Raw genomic sequence first — 18,735 nt, forward strand, 5'->3', positions numbered from 1 at the left:
TGAACAGTTAAGAATGTAGGAAGCGACTTGGGAGGGGGGATGTTGCTAGGGGTAGAAAGGAGGTGGTTTGGGCAGTGCTGGGAGTAGAAAGGTGTGGGGAGGACAGAGTAGATGTAAAAACAGGGTGGGGTGGACAGAACAGGGGTTGATAGGGTGTGTGTCAGTCAGTGCTGGGGATAAAAAGGGAGTTGGGTGGACAGTGCTGGGGTAGCAAGGGAGTAGGGTGGACAGTGCTGGGGGTAGCAAGGGAGTGGGGGTGGACAGTGCTGGGGGGTAGAAAGGGGGTGGATGGACAGTGCTGAGAGCAGAAATGTGGAGTGGACAGTGAAGGTAAGTAGAAAGGTAGTGGAATGGACATTGCTGGGGCAAAATATGAGGTGTGCTGGACGGCGCGCGTGGCTAGGAAGGAATGGGGTGGAAGGTACTTGGGGTAGAAAGAAGGAAGTGGGGACAATGAAGCAGTAAAAATAGACGGATTTTATTTGAATTTTGTTCTCTCTCTCTCGAAGATCTTTTGACTTCAGTTTACGAAACAAACTGAATTTTGTTTATGATCTTTGCTTCAGTTGAGATCGAAGTTTTGTGAGTCTTGTGTGTTTTGTGTTGGTTTTTCTGTGCGCTGGTTGGAAATATAACTTAGACTTTAATTATCTATGTTATATTTAGACTGGGGAATTTATTAGTTTTACACTGTTAAAGGAATTTGCATAGTAACCAGTGGGTATTGTTATAAATGGGGGGATTTTAAATTAAAGTTTGAAGGTGAATTTTTGTTAATAAAGTAATTGTTCATCTTTACCCCTGTGTGATCTGCCTTCTTTGTGGTTGCTGGTTTGATCTTGTAACATAATTTGGGGGCATCATTCAGAATCAAATCAATTTGGAAGTTTTAGGGCGATTGGCTTGGTTTTATTCAACCACCAGCTTGAAATTAAAAATAAACGGTGAGTGTATAAATCACCAGCAGAAAAACCAGCAACTATGAATATTGACCAGTTCAAAGCGGTTGATTGAGGTTAATTAAAAAATGGCTAAAAAGTCAGAACTGATGGTTATAGATGGCAAGTTAAAACTACTTCAGAAAAAAAACTGGGATGAAAACAAAATGCCCGAAAGATTGAAAAGCACTACGTAGGAAAGGGGGTATTTGAAGAAGCTGCATTAGAACAGTTTCCAAAGGAGAAAACTTCAGAGGAAGTAAAGTTGGCTTTGAGAAAACTAGAGTTAGAGGAAAAAAAAGAAGGCAGACAAAAATGGAGGAAAGGGCTGCCGCAAAGGAGGAGAAAGAGAAAGAAAGGAAGCATGAGCTAGAACTAGCTAAATTAAAGCTGACCCTAATGCAAGGAGAGGGAGAAGCCCAAAACCCACGTGCTAGCCAGGAGGAGAGATTTCTGGTCAGTAGCGAAGTGAGGTTAGTTCCTCGATTTGAGGAAGCTGAAATAGACCAGAATTTCAGCATTTTGTGAAAGTAGTTGTAAATTTAAAATGGTCACTAGACCAGTGGTCACTCTTGCAATAAAGTGTTCTTAAAGGGAAAGTCCAACAGGTATATTTATGTCTCACTGTACAACAAACAGCTGATTACGAATTTGTAAAGCAGGTTATACTCCGATCTTATGTACTAGTCCCAGATGCATATAGACAAACGTTCAGGAATTTAAAAAGGGCACCAACCCAATCATACCTGGATTTTGCTTATAGGAAGGTTGTGTGTTTTGATTGGTGGTATGTTGCAATGAAAGTAAAAAACAACTTTATTTATTGAGGAAAATCATTCTGATTGAGGAGATTAAAAATGGTGTTCCTGACAATATTCAAGTTAATTGGCAAAAAAAATATAAAAACTTGGCAAGATTTGGCTAAATTCGCAGAGGAATATGCTTTAACCCATAGGTCTAAATCGACACCAGGGAAAACCTTTCAAAGGAATAGTGCTGATAATCCAAGTAGAGTAGAAAGAAAATCTAGAAGTGAGGTTAAAGGAAGAGAAATGGGTGAAGGAAAAATTTTCAAGTGTTATTTGCCACAATTGTAAGAAGCCAGGGCACATAATTGCAAATTGTCTTATTCTGAAAAGGAATAAAGAGAAAGGGGTAGTACCAACTTCCAGTGTTCAGAATTAGAAAGTTAGGGATATTTTTAAACCATTCATGACTGAAGGTTACATTTCGGTTAAAGAAGGATCCAATCAAGTGCCAGTTAAAATCCTGCGGGATACTTGAGCAGCCCAATCGCTTGTCTTAAGCAACGTTTTGAATTTTGGTGAGGAGACCGATACTGGAGACGTGAAGTTAATTAAAGGCATTGGTGCTGAAGCAGAGCCTATACCTTTGCATAGAATAATGATGAAATTAGACTTAGTTAATGGCCCAGTTACAATAGGGATAAGATCAAGTCTGCCAGTGGATGGAGTTCCTCTTTTGTTAGGAAATGATTTAGAAGAGGGTAAAGTCATACCTGCGGTGAAAGTCACAAGTAAGCCATTCATTTATGAATACGAAAAGGATTTACAAATCTACCCTGCGTGTGCCATTACTAGAGCCATGTCTAAAAAAAGATTGAGGTAGAGAAAATCTGTGATCCTGTAGTGGATACAAGCATTGAGGACAAACCTAAGGATCCAGCTTTGCTGTTGTCAAGAGAGGAATTAGTAGCCAGACAAAAGCATGACCTTTATCTTGCTGGGATAAGAAATAAGATTCTGTCTAACCAGGAGATTGAAACTGTGCCAGTCAGTTACTTTGTTCAAGATGGAATATTGATAAGAAAGTAGAGACCACAAGTGATACCTGCCAGTGAAAACTGGGCGGTAATAAAGCAAGTAATTCCCAAAACACAGGAATGAAATATTAAAGTTGGCTCATAGTACACTTTTAGGAGGTCATCTTGGAGAGAAGACAGTAGAAAAGATAGGGAAACAGTTTTATTAACCAAAATTAAGAAAGGATGTTGTGACCTTTTGTAGAACCAGTCACACTTGTCAACTGGTGGGCAAACCTAATCAAGGACCACAAGGGGCACCTTTACAACCCATCCATGCTTTCGGGGATCCCTTGTCAAAAGTAATAGTGGATTGTGTTGGACAATTGCCAAAAACCAAAGCAGGAAATGAATATTTATTAACACTCGCGTCCACAGCTTCAAGGTTTCCAGGGCCTATTGCCCTGTGAAACATTAAAGCAAAGACGATTGTGAAGGCTATGCTAAAATTTTTCACACTCTTTAGCCTACCAAGGGAAATTCAATTGGATCAAGGGAGAAATTTTATGTCTGGAATATTTCAACAGGTGGTGTATGAATTGGGAGCCCATCAAATTGTGTTGTCTGCCTATCATCCTGAAAGTCAAGGGGCCTTAGAAAGGTTCCATTTAATTGTGAAAAATATGATGAGGGCTTATTGCATGGAAAATAAAAAGGATCGGGATGAAGTAATCCATTTTTTATTGTTTGTTGTTAGAGAGGCAACTCTGGAGTCTCTTGGCTTTAGTCCATTTCAGTTGGTGTTTGGTCATGAAGTCAGAGGTCCATTACTATTGTTGAAGGAACAGTGGATGCGTAATGATATATAATCAAATCTGATGGATTATGTTTTCAAATTTAAAAAGAGATTACATCAGGCTTGCGAAATGGCAAGGAAAAATTTAAAAACTGCTCAGGGAAAAAAGAAAATTCAGTATGATCAAAAAGCAAAAATTAGGGATGTTAAACCTGGTGACAAAGTATTGGTTTTGTTTCCAATGCAGTCAAACCCTTTGAGAGCTCAATTTTCAGGAGGGTATAAGGTGAAATCAAAAATTAACTAGGTCACCTATGTCATTGAGATGCCTGATCATCGAAGAGAGAAACAGGTTTGTCATGTGAACATGCTTAAACCTCACTTTGAAAAAATGACTGAGGAGGAGACTAGGATTCCAACCATGTTGCTAGTTATAGAGGAAATTAAGGAGAAGATACGTTTCATGAAAGGTCATGTAGCACAGAAATTGATAAGCCACAGGCTGGAAAATTCTGTAGTTTTGCAAAACTTAGACACCAAGTTAATGCATTTGACTAAATCAAAAAGGGAAGAAATGAAGACATTACATGAAATTTAAGGATATATTCCCAGAAGTTCCAAGAAGAACTACTGTGGCTTGTCATGATGTGGATGTCAGTGATACTGAGACTATTAAGCAGCATCCTTACTGAGTTAATCAGGAATAGAGCAGATTGTTGGATCAAGAGGTGGTTTATATGCTCAAAAATTACATCATCCAAAAATCAAGTTCAAATTGGAGTTCACCCTGTGTTCTGGTGCGTAAGACAGATGGCTCAATTAGCTTTTATACAGATTATCGAAAAGTAAACATGGTGACAAAGACTGATGTGTTCCCTATTCCCAGAATAGTTGATTGTACAGATAAGGTGGGAAAAGCTAAGTTTCTTACAAAGATTGATCTCTGAAAAGGATTCTGGTATGTTCCTTTGACAGAGAAAGGCAGGGAGATTTCTGCATTTGTTACACCTTTGAATTGTTTGAGTAAAATGTTATGCCTTTCAGGTTGAAAAATACACCTGGCTCATTTCAGAGAATGATTAATGCAGTAATTCGGGGTTTAGAGCACACAGGAGCTTATATTAATGATTTAGTAATTAGTACAGATATATGGGAAGAACACATGCTTGAATTAGAGCAATTATTTCAAAGACTGGTGGAAGCACACCTCACGGTGAATTTGCACAAGAGTGAGTTTGGACATGCCACTGTAATTTATCTGGCTTATGTGGTAGGATAGGGACAGGTGGCATTGGTTGGAGCAAGTACTGGCTATCATTGCGTGCCCTATATCTGGTAATAACAATGCTCTTTGGAGATTTCTAGGTGTGATTGGCTACTATCAAAGATTTTGTGGGGGCGTGGCAAGATGGTGTAGGGAGTGGACGTGCATTCCCGGTCTCCCCCAGGCAGTTATATAAATACCCGTTTTAAGAATATTTATTTTCTGTTAAAAGTCTTTGTTTTGTTTATCAATTGTTTTTAGTTTAAAATGGCAACAAATATTAAGGAAAATAGAGTTCAAATACAGAACAAAACTACACTCTCCGACTTTGGAAGAAACTCAGCCTACTTGCCCAGACAGAACCATGGAGTCAAGGCTGGAATTTTCTTAAGAACGGAGCTCATTAATTGGACTGTCAGATAAGCTGGCCTTGGACACCCCTCTGAAAGATGGTGATGAATATTGATTTGAAATGTTTTTTTGAAGGTAAATTGCAGTAATTGGCATTGGTTGCCCGTGAGTTTTAAAAATCCAGATAACATTAAAGTTTATTAGTGATTTTTTTTGGATGGAATATCGGAAGGATGAATTTATTATCTATAAATACAGAACAAAATTATATTCTTTGACTTTGGAAGAAATTTGACCCAGAGTTGGTGCTGGAATTTTCTCAAGAACAGAACTTATTAAAGTTGATTTCGGACTCCTTTTTGAAAGATGGCGACGAATGTTGATTTGAAATATTTTCTGAAGATAAACATATATATGGAACACCTTGACCTGCAATAAGGTTTATCAGTGATTTTTTTTGGATGGAATATTGGAAGAGTGAATTTATTATCTGTGAATATGCATACATTGCAAACAGATTTTAATAGTTTTGAAAAGGTTTTTTTTAAACTAAACAAGATCAGTTTAATATTGAAAAAATTGGAAAAAACAGAAACTTTATTATTAAATTTGGAAATTCAGTAGAAAGAAACTATGAACAAGATTGATGATTTATAAAATTAAAGTTGAAGGAGCAATGTCCAAGAAGAGTTAAAAATTTTGAATAAGTTTTTCTTGAAAATAAACAATAATTTCAACTTAACATTGAGAAGATTGACAAAGTGGAAAATTTGGTATTAAATTGGGAAACACAGAAGAAAGAACTTATGAATAATATTGATGCTTTAGAAGATCAAGACCGAAGGAATTAAGTTCAAGAAAATTTTAAAAGATTTGAAAAAAACTTTTTTTGAAAGTAAGCTACAAATTCAACGAGACTGAGAAGAATGGAAGAGTCGGTGTTGAACTGGGATGTTCAGAGGTATTTTAATTCAATGGATGAAATTCAGGAAGACTTGAAAAAAAAAATTTAAAAAAACTTTTTTTGATTGTAAACAATGTTTAACTCAGTGTTGGGAGGATGGAAAGGGTGCAAAATTTAATATCAAGTTTGGATTTTCGAAAAAAAAGAGTTTATGAATAAGATTGGTTAAATTGATGGACCGGGGTTTTATGGATATAAGAAATGATGATTTTTCGGTTTATACGTGTATTTTGTCTGCCTGGGGGGGGGGGGGGGGGGAGGGAGTGGTACTTTTGCTCCCGAAAGTCATATGCCACTTGTGGTCTATACCACACCCATTTGGGTTTTTGGGAATTAACCACCACAAGGTGGTTTCCTAAGGGGTTAGGGGAGGTGGGGGGGGGGGGTGAAAATTTGAAAATTATTTAGTATCTATTATGTAATATTATACTAAGTCAAAGTGAAATGAATGTATGGAGATACTATAAATAAATTTTGAAAAAAAATGATTTTGTAAAAATTTTGGAGAAATTGCACTTGTGGCAGCATACCACTATGCAGGCAAACTGGCCCTGCTTGTAATCCACGCGGCGGGGCTGCTGGGCAAAATGGCGTCCTTCGGGGGTTTCTCCTTCTTCTCAGTACCAGGCTCAAAAGCCCATACTGAGGGACCACATGACGCCTGAGTGACGTTGGCGCCCCCCAGCCCAGTTCTCAGGCTGAGTTTGTTCAGCCCGGCAGCCTGAAATAAACCAGTTTTCTGCTCACTGAGCTCAATGCATCTGGTTGTGTGTTCTTTCAGTAGCAGTGATTTCAGCCTCACCATCAACCCAGCCAGTTCAGGAAAGACTCCATGCAGTTCCTGGGCCATACTATCACGGCTGAAGGGGCCAAACCCACCAGTACGAAGGTCGCCGCTATTAAGGAGTTCCCATGGCCAGACAACCTCAAGGGGCTGCAGAAGTTCGCGAGTATGGTCAACTTCTATAACCGATTCATCCCAGGAGCTGCGCACATCATGCAGCCGCTCTTCGCCCTCATCACAGCCAAGCACAAAATGCTCACCTGGACCCCAGAGGCCTGCAGTGCATTCGAGGCCACCAAGAATGCCCTCATGAAGGCTACCATGCTCGCCCACCAGCACACCAACCTACATATGGTGTTCTGTCGATGCCTCTGCCATAGCCATCGGCATTAACCTAAAGCAGCAGGTGAATGGAGAATGGAAACCACTGGAGCTTCAGCCAGCTTCTCCATTCACCAGAACTCATATATAGCGCCTTCGACCATGAGTTACTGGGCATGTACTTGGTGGTGCGGCATTTCTCCTATTTCCTGGAGGGGAGGACTTTTACCATCTTCACTGACCATAAACACCTTACTCAAGCACTAATGATGGCAAAGGATTCCTGGTCAGCCTGCCAGCAATGTCACCTCTCTTTCATGTCAGAGTTTGCCACCGACATTCAGCACAAGACGGGGAAGAACAACGTGGTCGCCGATGCACTCTCACGACCGGCCATCTGCGCGGTGAAACCCTGCCTCGACTTTGATCAGCTTGCCCGGGACATGAAGTCCTACGAGGGAGGAGACACGAACTTTCAGGACTGCCATCACGGGCCTGCAGTTCCGAGACCTCCCGACTCCTAGCGGCGAAGGCATCATCCACAACCTTTTGCACCCATCCAACAGGTCCACATTCTGTATGGTGGCACAGCAGTTCGTCTGGCATGGGCTGCGGAGCAGATCGCAGGCTGGGCCAGAACATGCTCCCAATGCCATATGTCCATTGTGCAGAGGCATACCAGGGCACCCATACAAGAGTTTGAGCATGTCTATGAATGGTTCACCCTCATTCACATGGACATAGTCGGGCCCTTACCAGTTTCCCGGGGCAACTGTTACCTGTTCATGGGGGTAGTCCGCACCACTCATCGGCCCAAGGCAATCCCGATGCTGGACGCCTCCATGGACTCCTGGTCCGAGCGCTTTTGCACGGTTGGGTCACCTGGTTCAGCGTTCCGAATCATCTCACCAGCTCACAATTCACCTCTGCGCTCTGGGCACAGTTCGCCAAAAGGTTGGGGATAGAGCTACACCACATCACGGCCTATCACATGAAGGCCAATGGGCTGGTCGAGTGTCAGCACGGCCACCTTAAGTCAGCACCTATGGCCCGACTCACCTGTCCCGTCTGGGTGGATGAACTGCCTTGAGTGCTCCTGGGCATCTGCCCCATGCCCAAGGAAGGTAAGCAGGTGTCATCAGCTGAGCTGGTCTATGTTGCACCGCTGGCACTGCCCGGTGAGTTCATCAACGCGCCTCACAACTCCCAGAGGTCACCGCACGAGCTACTTCCCCACCTCCAAGCTCACTTGGATTCCTTCGCACCACCACCGCAGCCCAGACTCGGCAATCTTACGTCCCCAGCGAGCTGCACTCCGCAGAGTACGTTTTTATTCACCAGGGCCCGCCCGCGGCACCTCTGCAGAGACCTTACGAACAACTGTACAGGGTTGTCCAGTGTTCAGGGTCTACGTTCATGCTGGACATCGGCGGCAGGCGGGAGCTGTTTAGTGTGGACAAACTGAAACCAGCTCAACACCTCGACTGCACTAAACCAGTGATTGTGGCCCAGCCCAAGAAGCGAGGTTGCCCAACTAAAAAGGACATTGGTTTCAGTTCTGGGGGGGGGTGGAGGGGATGTGTGGTGTCAAGCCACTAGGAGGTGAACCGGACCAGCTTGTAATCCACGGAGAGGGGCAGCCGACCAAAATGGCACCATCGGGGGTTTCCCCTTCTTTTCAGCACCGGACTCAGAAGCCCATGCTGGGGGACCATGTGACACCCGAGTGACATCGGCGCCTCCCAGCATAGGAGTATAAGTCCAGCCTGACAGCCAGCAATAAACTGTGTTCTTGAGCGTGTTCTTTCAGTAGCAGTATAGATGCCGCTAAACACTCCATTTACAAAACTACTTGTAAAGAAAGAAAAATTTATCTCATCAGATGCATGCCAGGAAACGTTTCTGAAGTTAAAGGCCATTTTATGCCATCAACCTGTACTTGTGACCCCTAACTTTGAAAAGCCATATTTTTTAGCCATGGACGCCAGTGACGAAGCAGTTGGGGCTGTACTGTTACTGAAGGAGGATGGTGATGGAGTAGAGCATCTCATTTCGTACTTTTCAAAAAAGTTTAACGACCATCAACAAAATTACTCAACCATTGAGAGGTGTTATTAGCACTTGTTTTAGCATTACAACATTTTGATGTTTTTATTTGTACTGCTCAAAAACTATTAATAATATATACTGATCATAATCCATTAGTTTTTCTGTCTAAAATGAAAAATAAGAACAGACGGTTATTGAATTGGAGCTATTATAAGAGTATGATTTAATTCTAACACACATAAAGGGGACAGATAATGTAATAGCAGATTTTTTTTAACAAGATGTTAATCTGGGTAGATATTAATCTAATCACATATTTATTGTAAAAAGGAGTGTTAATTTTATTTTATTTATGTAATAGTTCCATTAATTGTTAAAATTTGTTCTGTGGACCAATTTTTTTTTTTCTTTAGCAGGGGAGATGATACAGAGTTCTGTGTTGTGTATTGGCCTATGTGTTGTGTGATTTTATGTTAAAACGTGAGTTTGCCTTAGAGAGCCAAGCTGAAGGTGGACTGCTGAGAGTATGGGAGATGGACTGGGCATGTGAAGAAAATGTTCTAAGAATTTCTGGACTTGGATGACAAATCATCACTGGGTGGTGCTGTGTAGTGGAAGAAGGCCCAGAGCATGAGTCATGGTCTGGAGGACAATTTAGAATGTTGGGCATTTCAAAAAGGATGAAGATTCCAAAGGTAGCCAGAAGGATCTGGACCAAGCCAGTTGTTTCTCTCTCTGAAGCAACACAAGAAAACAACTTCGAATTTGGTTTTCTCTCTCTCTCTCTCTCTCTCTCTCTCTCTCTCTCTCAAAGATCCTTTGGCTGCAGTTTACTAAACAAACTGAATTTTGTTTATGATCTTTTCTTCGGTTGAGATCGAAGTTTTGTGAATCTTGTGTGTTTTGTGTCTAAGTTTTTCTGTGGCCTGGTTGGAAATATAACTTAGACTTTAATTATCTGTTATATTTAGGCTGGGGAATTTATTAGTTTTACACTGTTATAGAAATTTGTATAGTAACCAGTGGGCACTGTTATAAAAGGAGTTTGAAGATGATTTTTTGTAATTAAATTAATTGTTCATCTTTACCCGTTTGATAATCTTTCCTTCTGCCTGCTGGTTTGATCTTGTAACAGATTGAACGGTGCTGGGGTAAAATTGAAGTGGGTTGGACAGGGCAAGGGAGTTAGAAAGGGATAGGGTGGAAGGGGTAGATAATGGGAGGTGTGAATAATGATGGGGTAAAAGTCGGCGGAACGGACAAAGATGGGCATAGCAAGTGTGTGGGGTTGACATTGCAGGTGGTCCAAAGAGGGAGATGTGGATTGTGCTCCTATTGCAAGGGTTGGGGTGGACTGTCCTAGGCGTACAAATGGGGTGGAGTAGACAATGCTGGGCGTAGAATGGCAGTATGCTGCACAGTACAGTGTTTAGAAAAGGGAAGAGGTGAACAATGATGGGGGTAGAATGGAGGTGAGGTGGATGGTGCAGGGGTTAGAATGGGAATGGCACTGCAGATCAGGAGGTGGGGTGGACGGTGCAGGGAACAGAAAAGGGGGTGGAGTGGACAGGGCCAGGGATTGCATGGGATGGACTGTGCTGGTGGTACAAATGGGGTGGACAGGACAGGATTGGGATTGAAAGGGGGTGCAAGAACTGAGTTGGGGTTCAAATGGGGTGAGGTAGAGAGTGCTGGGGTTTGAAAGGAGTGGGTTAAACTTGATACAAAGGTAGTGGACAGTGTGTGTGGAAGAAAGAGCGTGCTGTGGACAGTGCTCGGAGTAGAAAAGAAGTGGGGTGGACAGTGCTTGGGGGTAAAGGGGGTAGGGTGGACTGTGCAGGATGGTGGAAAGAGGTAGAGTGGACAGTGTACGGGGTTAGAAAGGTGGTAGAGTTGTTGGTTCAGTGGGATAGAAAGGGGGTAGGGTGGACAGTGCAATGGGTAGAAACAGGGTCTGGCTGACAGCGCTGGAAGTAGAAAAGGGGTAGAGCGGACAGTGCTGGGAGGTAAAGCGGGTAGGCTGGATGGTGCAGCAGATTAGAAAGAGAGTAGGTGGATGGTGCAGTGGGTAGTGTAGACTTTAGTGGGTAGATATGTATTGGGGTAGTCAGTGTGGGAGTAGAAAGAGGGTGGGGTTGACCGTGCGGGGAGTAAAAATGGGGTGGGGTGGAAAATATAGAAGAAAGGGGTGCGATAGACAGTGATCTGGTTAGAAGGGGTTGAGTGGACAATGCTGGGGTACAATGGTATGAGGAGTTTAGAGTAGGGTGTAGAAAAGGGGTGGGATGATCAGTGATGGGGTAGAAAGGGTACGAGGTGGACAGTGCGGGGAGAAATGGGGTGTGTTGGACAATGCAGTGGGTAGAAAGAGAGAGGTGGACAGTAGTGGATAGTAAGGGAGTGGGGTGGACAGTGCAGTGGGGTGGAAAGGTAGTGCAGTGGACGATGCTGTGGTTAAATGTGAGGTGGGTTGGACAGGGCTCGGGTGTTAGAAAGGGATGGGGTGGAAGGTGTGGACAATGGGGTAAAAGTCAGCAGATTGGACAAAGCTGGGCATAGCAAGGGGGTGGGGTTGACATTGCTGGGTGTTGAAAGTGGGGTATATGGACTGTGTTAAGGTTGAAAGGATGGGGTGGACTTTGTCCTAGTAGCACAAATGGGGTGGAGTGGAGTGCATGGCGTAGAATGTTGGCATTCTGGATGGTACAGGGTGTAGAAAGGGGAAGAGGTGAACAATGAGGGGGGTAGAAAGGAGGTGGGGTGGATGGAGCAGGGGTAAGAAAAGGAATGGAATGGCAGTACAAGGGATGGAAAGGTGGTGGGGTGGATGGTGCTGAGGGTTGAAAGGGGGCGGGGTGGAGAGTGCAGGGGACAAAGGGGGTGCAGCGGCATTGCAGGTGGTATAAAGGGAGTGAGTTGGACAGGGCTAGGGATTGAATGGGATGGACAGTGCTGGTGGTACAAATCAATTGGAGAGGACATTGCTGGGATTTAAAGGGAGTGTGAGAACTGAGTTGGGGTTCAAAGGCAGTGAGGTGGACAGTGCTGGGATTTGAAAGGGATGGTTTGGATAATGCTGGTGGTACAAAGGTAGTGGAGTGTACAGTGCATGAGGTAGAAATAGAAAGTGGACAGTGTTTGTAGAAAAGGGGTGGGATGCACAGTACTGGGGGTTAAAGGGGGTAGGTGGCTGGTGCAGGGTGGTGGAAAGAGGATATGGTGGATAGTACAGGGGGGTAGGGTTGTCAGTGCAGTGGGTAGAGAGGGGGATAGGGTGGAGAGTGAGGGAGTTAGATACAGGGTCAGGTGGACAGGGCTGGAAGTAGGAATGGGGTGGGGTGGACAGTGCTGGGGTAGAAAGGGAATAGGGTGGATGGTGCATGGGATATAAAGGGTGTAGAGTGGACAGTACAGAGGGAAGAAAGGGGTTGGGAAGGACAGTGCTGGCGAGAAGTGGTGGAGTGGACAGTGTTGGGGTAGAAAGTGAGTGGAATGGACATTGCTGTGGGTAGAAAGGGGGTGGAATGGACAGTGTAAGAAAGGGCAAGGGTGGACAGTATAGGTGCTCATATGATGTGGGGTGGACAGTGCTGGTGATAGAAAGGGAGTGGGATGGACAGTGCTGTGTATATAAAGGGAGTGAGGTGGACGGTGCTGGGGTGAAATGTGATGTGTGTTGGACTGGGCGAAGGGATGGCGTGAAAGGTTTAGGGTGTAGAAAGGGCGAGGTGTGGACAGTGATGAGGTAAAAGTAGGTGAACAGGACAAAGCTGAGCGTAGCAAGGAGGTAGGGTAAACATTGCTGGTGTTTGAAAGGGGGAGATGTGGACAGTGTTGGGGTTAAAAGGGGTTGGGGTGGGCAGTGTAGGGGTACAAATGGGGTGGAAAGGTTGTAGGCTTGATGGCACAGGGTGCAGAAAAGTGGACAGTTCAGGGATTAGAATGGGTGTGGGGTGGTGAGAGGGGGATAGAAAGGGGGTTGGTGGCCAGTGGGGGCAGGTAGAAATGGGGTGGGGTGGACTGCTGGCAGGGTAGAAATGGGGTGGGTTGGACAATGCTGTAGGAAGAAAGGAGCAGAGTAGATGGTGCAGATGGTAGGAAGGGAGGGGGGACAGTGCTGGGGGTAGAAATGGAGTATATTGGACAGTGCGTTGGATAGAAAGGGGGAGGGGAGGACTGTGCAGAGTGAAAAGAGACTGGGGTGGTCAGTGTGAGGGGGGGTAAAAGGGGTAGAGTGGACAGTGCTGGGGTAAAATTGGTGTGGGGTGGTCATAGGAGGGAATAGAAAGAGAGTGGGGTGGACAGTCTGAGAAGGGTAGAAAGACAGTGGGGTGAAAGGACGCATGTTATAAGGACAGTATTGGGAATAGAAAGAGAGAGGGGTGGACAGTGTGAGGGTGATATAAAGGGAATGGGGTGGACAATGCTGGGGGAAGGAAGGGGTTGGAGTGTACAGTGCTGTGGGTACAAAGGTGCTGGAGTGGATGGTGCAGGGTTTAGAAAAGCGGTGGGCTAGATAGTGAAGAGGTAAGAAAAAGGGTGATGGGGTAGCAACGCGGGGGGGGTATAAATGGGGTGGGGTGGATAGGCCGGGAGGGTTAGAAAGGCATAGGGTGGACAGTACAGGGGATACAAATTTGGTGGAATGGAGAATGCTGGGGGTTGAAAGGGGGTGGAATAGACTGTGTGGGGTTTGAAAGGGTGTGGGGTGGACGGTATGTCGGCTGAAAGGGGTTTGGAGGACAGTGCTGGGGAAGAAAGCAGATGGGCTTGGTTAAAGCAGGTTATAGAAAGGTGGTGGGATGGACAGTGCGAAAAGGGTAGAAAGGGGGGTGTGGTGGATGATACGGGGGTTGAAAGGGTATAGGGATGGACAATAGGGGTAGAGAGGGGTAGGAGTGGAAAATTCGTGGATTGAAAGCGGGTGGGTGGACAGTGCTGTGGATAGAAAGGGAGTGGTATGGACAGTGCTGGGGTTAGAAAGGGAGTGGGATGGAGAACACTGGGGGTATAAAGTTGGTGGAGTGCACTGGGCTGGGGTTAGAAGGGGTGGAGCAGAAAGAGCAGAGGGGTAGAAAGGTAGTGGGACGACAATGATGTGTGTAATAAGTGAAGTTGGGTGGACAGGAAGCAGGAATTAGAAAGGTATTGGGTGGAAGTTGCTGGGGGTAGAAAGGGGAGTGGTGAATAGTGATGGGGTAAAAGTGGGAGAATTGGACAAAGCTGGGCGTAGAAAAGGTGGACATTTCTGGGACTAGAAAGGGGGAGATATGGACTATGTTGGGGTTGAAAAGAGATGAGGAGGATGGTCCTAGGGGCATAAATGGGGCAGAGTGGGCAGTGCTGGATGTAGAAGGGCAGTAGGGTGAACGGTACAGGATGTAGGAAGGGGATGGGATGGACAATGAAGGGGTTTGATAGTGGTTGCGTGGAAGGTGAATGGGGTAGAATGGCGGTGGGGCAAACAAAGGCGGGGATAGAAAGGGGGTGGGTTTGGGCAGTGCTGGGAGTAGAAAGGGGGGGTGGGGAGGATCAGTGCTGGGGGTGAAAGTGGGTGGGATTGACTGCTGGGAGTAGAAGGGCAGAGGGGTGGAATGGCAGGGGTTAGAAAGGGGGTGGAGTGGAAAGTGCAGGGGGTTGAATGAACAGTGTGAAATAGGTAGAAAGGGGGTGGAATGGACGGTGCTGGGGTTAGAAAGGATGTGGCATGGACGGTGCAGGGAGTAGAAAGTGGGTGGGTTGGACAATACCTGGGGTAGACTGTGCTAGGGTTAAAAAGGGGTGAGGTGGACAGTGCGCGTAGGTAGAAAGGGGGTGGTATGGACAATGCTGGTGAGTAGAAAGGGCATTGGGGTTGATAGTGCAGGGCAGAGGGTTAATAGACAGCATATGAAGGGGGGTGTAATGAAGAGCAGCTCTGTGGTGGGTGGGAGGGGGGGTGGTGGAGGAACAAGTATCAGCAGATGAAGGTGGGGGGGGGGTCCCAAGTGACCCGAACACTGAAGCATTGTTAGGCACTTCGATTTTTGTTCTTTCACTGAATTTTTTTTACCTTTTAATAAGATTTTTTTTATGTGTAATTGTTTGGTTTTACATTTTGGCCTTTCTGTCCCTATTGGGTCTAGAAGGTAAACAGACCCTGTAAACTGGTACAGGAGTAGGGAACAAGGTCTAATTTATTGTTGCTGTCTCTCTTTTTAACGTCTATTTAATTTTGTCTCTGGTTATATTAGTTGGGATGGGGAGGGGGGGGTGGAATTGCACAACGGAGAAACCTGACTATAATTGGAAAATGTGTGATTTTTTTTTATTATGTATTATTGACACTGAGTTTGAAAAATTATAAATTAGGTATTGAAAAAAGTGTGGAGTAGAAAAGGGAAGCACAGTCTTGCAAATGTCAGTGGAATCGGGTCGCAGCAGGGTGTTTGAGGGTATGGGAAGGAAGGAGGGATAGGAAAAGTGAAGAAGAAGCAGGCCTCAGCAGAGGTAGATAACTATGATGAAACATGGAAAGAGTTGGAGATGTGTGAGATGGAGTGGACACAGATGAAGGAGGAGATTGACAGCAACATTGAGAGAGTGGGAGCATGTGGAGGTATGGAGGAGGGGAGGGACTTACTCTGAGAAGCCTTTCCACTTGAGCAGAAACTCCACCCGCCCTCTCACCACCCTGCGGTCCAGCACCCTCTCCACAACGAATTCCTCTTCATCTGTGGACACCTCCTCTGATCTCTTCACCTTTTTGCCCATTGTGTGCGTTGGCTGGGGATCAGAGATCGGTCTAGCTAAATGGGACGGGGGGGTGGGGTGTAAACAGTAGTTATAGTTTGTTACATGATGTCCCTCTCATTCTCAATGCCCCACCTGATGAAGACATGTGCCAAATATGTCTCCTTCCCTTGTCCCAATACTCAGTCCCTATACTTTGTCCAGTTTATGAGCATCCATGTTCAAGAATTTACTCACCACATAACATAACATAACAATTACAGCACGGAAACAGGCCATTAGGCCCTTCTAGTCCGCACCGAACCAAACACCCCTTTCTAGTCCCACCTCCCTGCACAATGCCCATAACCCTCCATCTTCTTCTCATCCATATACCTGTCCAACCTTCTCTTAAATAATACAATTGACTCCGCCGCCACTATTTCTCCCGGAAGATCATTCCACATGGCTACCACTCTCTGAGTAAAGAAGTTCCCCCTCATGTCACCGCTAAACCTCTGCCCCTTAATTCTTAACTCATATCCTCTTGTTTTAATCTTTCCTCCTCTTAACGGAAATAGTCTATCCACATCCATTCTGTCTATCCCTTTCATAATCTTAAATACTTCTATCAAATCCCCTCTCAACCTTCTACGCTCCAAAGAATAAAGACCTAATCTGTCCAATCTCTCCCTATACTCTAGATGCTTACACCCAGGTAACATTCTGGTAAACCTTCTCTGCACTCTCTCCACTCTGTTTATATCCTTCCTATAATTAGGCGACCAGAACTGCACACAGAACTCCAAATTAGGCCGCACCAACGTCTTATACAATCTCGACATCACCTCCCAACTCCTATATTCCATGCAATGATTGATAAAGGCCAGCATACTAAAAGCCTTCTTCACCACCCTATTCACGTGAGTTTCTACCTTCAGGGAACGATGTACCGTCACTCCTAAATCTTTCTGCTCTTCTGTATTCCTCAATGCGCTCCCATTTACCACGTATGTCCTATTCTGATTCTTCTTACCAAAATGAAGCACCTCACACTTATCAGCATTAAATTCCATCTGCCATTTTTCAGCCCACTTTTCTAAGCAGCCCAAATCCCTCTGCAATCCTTGAAAACCTTCTTCATTATCCACTATTCCACCTATCTTAGTATCTATAGTATCCGAAATCTATAGTGCTTATATCTCCCTTAATTGTCACATTTCACCTCCTACTCCAGGAGGAGCATAACTAAGACACATCAGGCACATCCTGGTGAATCTCCTCTGTATCATTACCTCCTTATTGTGCAAGTCCTTAAGTTGAGTTCTAACCAATGCTTTGTAAACTTGGAGCACATCCTCCCTGCTCTTGTGTTGAATGCCCTGAATCCCATATTACCCATTACCTACCTGCACTGCATCCTTCAAGGAGCTCTGGACCTATACAGGAGACAGACCTGTTTCAAAACTTCAAGGACCGAGCTACTAAACAGCATATACCCTGTAGTCAGATTGCCCTTCACACACAGGACCACAAGATATGGGAGCAGAAATAGGTAATTCAGCCCATCGAATCTGTCCCACCAATTGTAAGCTGATCCATTTTTTCACTGCCCAGTCTTCTCCCTATCTTTGATGATCAGTTAATCAAGAACCAATCAAACTCTGCCTTAAATACACCCAATTACTTGGCCTCCACAACCACATGTGGCAACAAATTTTACAGATTCACCACCTTCCAACTGAAGAAATTCCTCCTCATCTCTGTTCAAAGCAAATGCCCTTCAGTTCTGAAATTATGACCCTTTGTCCACCATGTCTTCAACCTTTCTACATCTACATTATCCACACTTTCAACATTTGAAATGTTTCTAAGTGAACCCCGCCCCCCCCCATTCTCCTAAATTCCATCGAGATCAGACCAAGATCTTTCAAACTCTCCTCGTATCATAACTCTTTCATTCCTGGAATTATCCTTGTAAACCTCCTCTGAATCCTCTCCAATATCAGCACATAATATCTTAAATGAGGAGCCCAAAACTGATCACAACCCTCCAGAAGTGAACATCTCTTATTCATATCCCTGTTCCTATATTCCAGTCCTCTTGAAATGAATGCCAACATTGCATTTGCCTTCTTCACCACTGGCTCATCCTGTGTTTACCTTCAGGATATCCTGCAAAAGGGCTCCCTGGTCCCTTTGCATCTGGGTTGTTACGAACTAACAGACCCCCTTTAATCCTGACAGAGGAATGGAAGGTTTGTCAAACAGTTGTAAATTTAAAATAATAATTTTTATTTAACTATTAACAACATTACAAGTTAGTTATTTCCAATTTCCTAGAGTCCCTGAATTGAAGAGGATACCAGACTATGACCTTCAAGTGTATTGGTCATACCTGGATCATCAGCATAGACCATGTCTATCAGATTTCAGGATTATTTTTGCTTAAAATACAAACCTGGGTGATCAATCCATTCCTAGATATCAGCAATGAGGAAACAGTAATGTGGAGGAGAATTGATTTCACTCCAAAATGGCAATGAGGTGAGATGAAGTTCAAAAAAAATCATATCAAGATGTTTGGTTACAAAAATACATTTGTGACTGCTTGCCTGCACCCAGCATATCCATCCCATTAAAATTGTGAAGATGAGATGTAAATTTAGATTTACATAGTGTTAAATTAGTTGTTAGTTGAATAATACCAAGAGAGAAATGTGTCCTTTTCACACGTATGTATGTGCATGCATGCATGTGTGTGCATATGTGGTGGGGGAGGGAGGGTGGCTTTA

General features: G+C 44.4%; 1 protein-coding gene across 4 annotated transcripts in view; it reads right to left on the reverse strand.

The window, feature by feature from the left end:
• The window catches only part of LOC138750141 (chromobox protein homolog 5-like), a 42,662-nt gene that overhangs the window by 16,710 nt on the left and 7,217 nt on the right, over nt 1-18,735 (reverse strand). For 2 of the 4 annotated variants that reach the window (XM_069912281.1, XM_069912282.1), the window contains exon 2: nt 15,852-16,017. In XM_069912281.1, the coding sequence (XP_069768382.1) occupies nt 15,852-15,982 (131 nt within the window). In that variant the 5' untranslated portion in view covers nt 15,983-16,017. Of the gene's footprint in view, nt 1-15,851; nt 16,018-18,103; nt 18,181-18,735 lie in introns of all 4 variants that reach the window. The other 2 variants (XM_069912279.1, XM_069912280.1) reach the window with 2 other exon arrangements.

Source organism: Narcine bancroftii (assembly GCF_036971445.1).
Source record: "Narcine bancroftii isolate sNarBan1 chromosome 12 unlocalized genomic scaffold, sNarBan1.hap1 SUPER_12_unloc_2, whole genome shotgun sequence".
NCBI lineage: Eukaryota > Metazoa > Chordata > Chondrichthyes > Torpediniformes > Narcinidae > Narcine > Narcine bancroftii.